An 8,703-nucleotide genomic window follows, 5' to 3' on the forward strand; every position below is an offset into this window, starting at 1 on the left:
CTCGCACAAACTCGAAGGACACTCGATTTAACTTGTAGAACTCTCGTAGTGTCGCGAGTACTACGAAGTTTCGCGAATGTCGCACGAACTTCGAAGATTTACTACGAATATGAGTACGAGTGCAGTGCGGATGCTGTGAGATTGTCTACGAAAAATCGTGCTGTGTCCACGATCGTTTAGAACATGCTCAAAACAATCGCCAAGTTTGGCGATTTCCTGCGATCCAACACGATTAAGGAAGATATCGTACGAGTACTTCTTTGATAAATCCCGATTTGCTGCGATTTTTGAATTCGTAATGAATCGTACCTATAAATCGTGACAGTGTGATACGGGCTTTAAGTCGTGTTGGAGGAGTTCCCTGGACAAGCCGACCCTTTGAATATCAGATTATCGTCCACATCTCACGACCGGAAGTGACATCATAAAAAAAAACTATCAAGATCAACTGAATATCTTACATACCTGAAATTTTGATACAAATCGGACCAACCGTTTCTGAGAAATAGTGTGCACAAAATCGGTTGGAAGAATAATAATAGAGAAAAAGAAACTGAACGAAAACAAGAAGGTCTTCCGTTGGAAACGGAATACCTTAAATATACATAAAATCTAAATACCTCTATATATTAAAACATTAACTAAAAGAAATTGATATACAATAAAACCTTAACCAGTCTCTTGAAATTTGTTGAACTCAAATCATCGACGTGAAAGGACTTTTATTTCATAAGACATCCATTCTCCGACATACAAGTTGTCCTCTTCATCTATGCAGAGAGCACGTGGTTTGTGCATGTCTTTGTACTGAATGTAGTGAAGAAATTCACCATTCTCGTCAATCATGTGAATTCTGTTTTTCATCATGTCAGCTATGATGATGTTGTTTTGTGAATCACAACAGATACCGTAGGGGTCAAACTGTGAATCATCTGACAGACCTTTGTATCTAAATCTCAGTAATCCCCCGACGTCTGTGACGACCACTGCATTCACGTCAGAAACGCATATGTCTTCATTGCCGTTTTCTGTTATGTAGGTCGGACATGTAAAGAGTGGACGATTTTTGTCGGTTTCTATTTCGAATAATTTTATTCCAAAATTTTTTAGCTTAATTAAATTACCCAGAGATTGTTCGTGAACTTGATGGTTCCAGAGACAAACCAAAATCGCTCCAGATTTACACACTGCTAAACCATTTGGTGTATATCCATGTAATAATTCTGGTGATGTTGGCCAAAAATGATCTGCATTTCCATAAGGAAGGTTCTTTGATTTCAATGCTGTATCTCCCCAATAAATCAAACACATTTCCGAAGTACGTTTTGTAATACAAATATAAGAGCCATGAAGAGATAAATATTCAACAGATTCAATGGAAAAATTGAGTGAAGGATCAAGGCCTGTAGTATTTACAACAGAGACGCACAATCTTCCATTTTTACAATATGTGAGATCAAATATATATCTATGATTAAAACAGTTAATTTTCCTTGATATTGGATACACAACAGCAGATATAACTTGCACTTGCTCCATTATGAAAACCTGTCGTGAAAAAAATTAGTTAAGAATTGAAAATGATTAGATCCATCTTAATAAAGTTGGAAATGAAAGATACTATTGTATTGTATTATAAATTGTAATTTACTTAAGAACAGTTCATATTAGATCATATAATTCCAGCAATCCAGTGAAAACATTTTAATGGATTCAATTATTTTGTTGATTTAGGTACAAATTGGTGTAACGATAAATAAGGGGGGAAATCTTGGTGGTTTGTAGTTTAATTTAATCCTGATGTTTCTGCACATATTGATTTAAATCAAAAATGAAAAAAATGATTTTGGGGATGTGCAAACATAATAACGGTTGGAAGGGAAAACTTTTATATGAATAATCATGTGTTTAACCCCTTTCCTACCGCATCGGTCAATATGACCGATAGCGCGTTAAAACACGACATCGCGATAATATGACGTTATACAGAAATAACCTTTAAATCTGCAAGTATGAAATAGAAGGAAATTCGCATTAAATTAAAGATTAAATGAACTTTTTAAAGTGCGTGAAAAAGCGTGATTGCGGGGAAACGGTATATGCGTTATTTTGCGTTAGAAATAGAAAATGGTATATGCGTTAAAATGCGTGACTGCGGGGAAGAGGGTTAATTGGTTTATATAAGTATAATATAAGATGATATATTTTTATAGTAACTCATCAGACGGACAGGTCTCCACTTCTCATAGTAAGATTCGAACTTGCGTTATCGAGGTAAGGATCAATTAACTCTTTACTTCGCGTGTTTAGAGTAGAGGCTCATACCACTGCGCCTGTCGAACGACTCGTATACCTGGGAGTGTTGACAAATAGCCATCATGAAAATGAGGAGTTTTGACTGCAATAAAATTGACATACCAATAACTAAGCACGTATATCCTGCACATCATGGTCTTTTCTGTGCATGGTGACCATTGGTGGAATTAGCATGTGGGTCTTCACAAATGAAAGCTCTGAAGTTACTGGGCTACGAGCACACTACACATGCTAAAAATTTATGTGTTTTTATTACACAATATTTGGTTCTGAATCATGTCAAGTTTCATTTTTCTTTGATTGGTACTCAGAAATTATAGGTTATACCCACTTTAAAAACAACACATAAATAAGTCTAAATTATTCAAATCCACCGAAACCACAGTTTGGATGTTTGTTAATTTTAAAAAAATCAATTCAGGCCAACAATGAATATTTATTTGCTTGATGTACTGTGACGACCCATCAAAATTGTCCGTACCCAATCATTTTTATCGGCATTTAAAACTAATAATTTAAAATTTCTTGTTTTTACAAAATAGCTAAAAGTAAAGGCATTAATTTTTACATATTATAAAAAAACAGAGAAAAAAAAATAGATATAATTTTATTTATATGATTTAAGGACAGACGAGACGTTTCTTAATAATAGATAACTTTTTCTAAGAGTTTGTCATTGAAGTGTTGCTACTTAAACATGTTTACTCACAAAAAATTGAGGTACCTTACCAGGCATTTCTGCAAGATACCAGGGGTAGTTTTTCTTATATAATCCTTTGGGGAAAAAAATAATTCTCCAATTTCAAATGTTTGAGGGTATGGATTTCTTAAAAACGTTTAGAAACTGGTGTAGAAATCTGAATGTTATTAAAATTTTGAATATTTTCATACATTACGAAAATATACAAAACAGATTTTGAGAAACGTCTCGTCTGACCTTAATCAGGAAAAATTATGCCTATCGTCAGAAAAATCATTCTTGTTTTGGAAAACTGCGTCATTTTCAAAAAGTCATGAATGTCTTCAAAACGTTAAATCTATTCATTACCTATTAATAAGGCTAGAATTTTTCACAGGTTCTGAAAATAGAGTAAATTTCCTTAAGTATGATATATAGATTATATACCTTTATGCTATTATTAAAAAGATTCGGAGATCCTAATATTATTTACGCTAAACTTTAGAGAAACGTGGTACCACGCTAAAAGGTGCTTGCGGGGAAATAGTAAATTTCTATTTCTTTGACGTTAACATTAAGTGTTTGTTGCATAACAGTTCAATAAGTTGTACAAATGTGAAGAGTTAAAGTCCCGTGCCTCAGTAGGTGCTGGCATGAAAAAGATCCAGCACATATATAAAAATATACTTTATAAATACTTTTAAACAATATTATATAAAAAAGAGAAGTTATATCAATGTGTCATTAAAATTTTGTAGAATTCTTTATAATCTGAATTATCTGATTAAAATTACATATATGATTAGAAAAACTTTTGCAAAACTTTTTTTGAAATGTGTTTCAGGTCGGAAAACACTTAGAGACTGATCATGCCCTAGTGAAATCAAAGGAAGATTTCCCTCGGTCTTTCATGGCAGAGAGATCATTCAACATTAAGATGATGTGCAGATAATGTAATCTGGAATCTAAAGTTACAGATATAGACCTGCAAACTTACTAACAAATAAGCCTATCTGCATGTAAATTAATTTTACTTTTTAGGAATGCGCTTTATTTCTATCAATGATTCAAATGGTGATTCAAGATCATTTCATTTGGTATAAGGAATTCTGACTTGACAGCATGATAAGTGGAGGGTTTGTGAAAATAGTAGAAAATAGAAATCCTTGTATGCCACATAAAAAATTGAATGAGTGAAAGATTATACCAGAAGCCCCGTTTTTAAAGAAGATTCAAAGTTATGTGCTTGTCCATCTTCTGATGTTTTTTCATATGCTTATAAAATGACAAAAGTTGTTTTAACAATTGACCCAGTAAAGACTTGAAAATGTAAAATAATTCTTGTAAGATAAGAAAAATTGTAAATGTTTTCTCATACAATGTATTTAAAGGGACAAAAAAAACTTTTTTTTAATGACAAAATGAGAACTCTATCGTATACTGTACAGCAGGAAAATAACTCGCGGAGTTAATATTCGCTATATTCGCGGAAAAAGAAATTCCGCGAATTCAACATACAGTGAATAAATTCTTGAAAAGATTTATAAAGATAAACTGAAATTTTATTATCATCTGTGATTAGATGTAGACAGTCTTTATAATTATGCGAGTGTATCACTGTATGGATCAATTACAAACACGTAATTGTTGGTGTTTTTAAAGCTTATAGATTGTTAAATTAATTTCTATAGCTAACGATTACGGTAATTTTGCCATCTAGTAGACGTGCAGTATAATTATGTATAATTTCACCCGTGCGAATCACTCAGTCATTACCTTTAATCAAGGCATGTACACATACGTAGTAAACAGGGTATCGGCAATTAATTTATTTCAATTATATGATTAAAAGTTCAACATTTTGACTACTGTATATGATTTTTTTTATTTGGACTCAAAAATAAAAAAAATTCTAAATGTGTAACATTATTTTGACTTCAAATTGGGATCAGTCCGGTCTTTCGTTATTACTAGTATTCAATCGGGCTAAAATTGACACAATACATAGACTTGCTTTTCCTGACTGATATGCGCGATATACATGAACAGACTTTCGTAAGACAGAGACTGGAAATAACAGTTCACACAATATATACGTAAAGAAACATGCTTGTAAGTACTGTTTAAAAAATGTATTATTTTTACCTTTCCGCGAATTCAAACGACCGCGATCTGCTGAAAATTGAACAAATCGCGATCTTTTCCGACCGCGATTTTAACCTGCTATACAGTAATTAAAAAAATAAGGTTGCAATACATTTTTTCCTAATGTGATTCTAATAATGTTTGTCACTAAGATTAAAATACTTGAGAACACATCTTACAAATCTTGTTTAAGGCAGAGATATATTTTTGGATGACAACCAAGATGTGAAAAAAAAACCCAAAACTATAAACACTTGTGACATCTCATTGATTTTGTTGTTTACAATTTTATGTGTCAGATATTGGACAATATGTATATAGTAATTTCAGCATTTCAAAATTTGATATGTACTTTCAATTTAAGGCAGATTTTTGTACTGATATGACCTTGACCCCAAAGAACAGAAATGTCAAAGTCAATGATTAAAAGAATTATTTGTTGGATGTTTTTTACATTATTTTTGACCTTATATCTTACATACAATACCATGGAAAACTGTCTCGAATAAGATACCTATAAAGTTGAAAAAAATGAATATTGATGTTGCTTAGCAAGCATTTAAAGGTCATTTTACACAAATTTGAAAAAAAAATAATAAATGGATATTGCAATTTAGTATGATGCCCTCTAGAGAGTACATTCAGAATTTTTTCTTTTGCACCCATTGTTAAAAAATTTTCGCAAAAAAGATGAAACGTGTTGGAAAAGAATTCTAATATTATGCACGTATTTGACCTTTGACCTCCAAGATAATGAATTTATTCAGGTCAAACTTTAAGACAATTATGTGATGTATATTGTTTTCAGTATTATTACCCCACATATGACTTTAAAAAGTAATGGAATGCATAAATGTGTGTGGGATGAACAAAAAACAAGAAATACTACCTGAAATTGAAAAATACTCCATTGCATAGCAAATTATTTCAAGTCATTATTTGCAGAATTAAAAAAAAATAGTTCATGTGATTAATTTAGTAAAGGATAATACCCTTTTGCGAGTTTATTCTGAATTCCTTATTTCTATGTGGATCACTGTAAATATTTAACGTGAAAATTAAAATGTGTCAGAAAATGCAATAAAATTTTGAACTTATTTGACATTTGACCTCCATTTCAACTGGCGAGATTAGTCATGAAGTACCTGGTTAGTTATGAAATTTCATTTCCAGAAAATTCTCTACAAAATGGTATGCACTATGCGTAGGTTACTTTTTGAATAAAAAAGTTATAAATTAATTTATAAGAAAATGTCAAAAGGTCTGCAAAACGCTTAAAATGTGCCGGTAGAGAAAGGGTTGAATAGTAAAGAAACCTTGTATTAATATTTCTTTTTAAATAATAATATAGATTTCAGCTTCCTATTATCTGTAAAACTTGATAATTATTTTATCATAACTACTTTAATTTAGTCAGCTTTCTATAAATACGTTCTGATGTGTTCTAGATTATCACTTGACAGATCCATAAAAATTAAACATTTATTTCCCTTTCATCGTCATTATTTCCATCATATTCAACCTCCATAGAGACCTGTTTTATATCCTTTACTATAATTTTAGGACAATATTATCGCAAATTAAAGTTGCAAAACAATTGCCATAGTTGTTTCGTAAATTCCAAGACACTGTCGAAAAATAATCTTTTATTGAACTTAAGTAAATTGACTTGATTTCTTATCATACTAGTAACAGTAAATAGCATTTAAATCAGTAATAATACAGTAATGCACTTTCTTCAAAGTACACCAGTACACCATTAAAATTCCGTAAATTAGTGTTTCTTTGAATTTTTCCAACACCTTTTTTGTGTAAATTACATTTTTGTAAATTATGAAGACATTAAATCCTATGTTCCTCTTATATATCTGCAAATTACATTTTATTTCATGACAAATAAATTATAATATATATTTTTAATTTCGACAATTACATTGCAATCAGTGACCTGTATATTGTTATGCCTCCCGCTTGAAAAGTTGGAGGGTATGTACATGTACATGTAGTAATCGTGATGTCCGTCGGTCCGTCTGTAACGTTTTGAGTATCAATCTCTTTTCCGCAACTCCTCTCATACCACTGAATGAAATATGATGAGACTTTCATTGAGTCTTTATTACATGTTGCCATTGTGCACTTTCTATTATAATTTTTGATTCGACAGATATATTTTTGGTTTCTCATAGCAAAATATGAACACTTTGAAGGATCATTCCTGTAACAGAACTGGTTTATACGGGCGTTAATTATGCGGAATCGTTCGTGTAACGTGATGTAAGTTGTCAACAATAACGTTGCAGTGACTGTAAAAGGCCAAGTTAATTCAAGAAACTATAAATATCTTAAGCACAATTTAAATGCATATTTCATTCAAGCACTTCCATAAAAAAAAAATATCGAACATACGAAAATGCATTCCATCACCTGAGGCATTTCAAAATTTAATACGATTTGGAAGGCCTACATGTAGCATGCATGCATAAGGGGTACTGGCTCATATGTATGAGCTCTTTAACTAAAAATGATTACTCAACTTTGAAATTCCATTTACTTTTCTGTTGTTCCTTACAAGGAGTAAACTTTACCAATTTGCGCAAAAACATAAATTTAAACTGTTAAACCGTTAAACTAATAGCTACATTCCACTGCTCGAGTGATTAAACCATACTTTGAGAGACCTCATCTGGATTTACATAATTCCTGTATTGAAGTCAAAATTGTTAGCTATGATCACTGTCTCTCATAAAGCCTCGGAGTATTTCATGTCCAAATAAAGCGATTTTGAGATATTATTTCTGACGTCGTTATGTAAAGGTTGCCTGAGGAATTCAATTAATCAAATCAATGATATTTTAACAACCTTACCTGCTAATGTCATCAATTTTCAGAAATAAACCTTTCATTTTTTTCTAACTTTCGTTTTAATTTTTGACTTATAATGTATGAAAGCCACAAAGCGTCAAAATTTTCGAAGAAAAGGAATAGTAATGTTACATGAACAAGAAACAATTTGCTTCGAGAGAGCAAAGAGATGTAATTATTTAGGATCAAGTCGGTATATGAATCATATATGTACTAATATTTCCATTTCCAATTGCTTTCTCTACGATGAACACTAAAAAAGTCTTGTTAATTTTTTTGGTAATGTCTGTGGTACATGTATGTATATTTCTCTATTGAAATATTTCTGATAGGTCAAATGTCAACCTGCATGTATATGAGTGGCGTATAAAGCACTGAAGAAAAAAATAGATGTTTATTTTTAAAATTATAGTTTCAAGAGTTATCCTTCCTGACTGAGTGATTGCTTTTGACTTTGTTGATCAATGATTCTATAAAAAATCGCTTGCATAAAAATAGTCATCTAAATCATTTTTAAAAGGATTGAAACTTTTGTTGATATTGGAAGGTCTGTTTTTCTTGTATCTTATTTCATTGTTTGTTATTTCTCAATTTGTGCATCTTCCTAGTTTGACGAGGTTAAAAATTATGCGCTCTCTGATTGGCATCATGCAAGTTTTGTTTAACGTAAAACTAGATTGTTAACAAAAAAAAAACATTCC

The 8,703-nt window shown here is 31.4% G+C and overlaps 1 protein-coding gene across 1 annotated transcript; it reads right to left on the minus strand.

Moving 5' to 3' along the window:
* Positions 1–359: 359 nt before the first annotated feature.
* LOC134249899 (tripartite motif-containing protein 3-like) lies at positions 360–8,070 on the minus strand. Its single transcript, XM_062732261.1, has 2 exons — positions 8,006–8,070; positions 360–1,548 (listed from the first exon to the last, which is right to left on the minus strand). The coding sequence occupies exon 2, from the start codon at positions 1,537–1,539 to the stop codon at positions 703–705; it is 837 nt and encodes a 278-aa protein (XP_062588245.1). The 5' UTR covers positions 1,540–1,548; positions 8,006–8,070; the 3' UTR covers positions 360–702.
* Positions 8,071–8,703: the final 633 nt, after the last annotated feature.

This window comes from Saccostrea cucullata, unplaced genomic scaffold (assembly GCF_032062105.1).
Source record: "Saccostrea cucullata isolate Sc308-1 unplaced genomic scaffold, CSIRO_AGI_Scuc_v1 ctg1629, whole genome shotgun sequence".
Classification (NCBI taxonomy): Eukaryota; Metazoa; Mollusca; class Bivalvia; order Ostreida; family Ostreidae; genus Saccostrea; species Saccostrea cuccullata.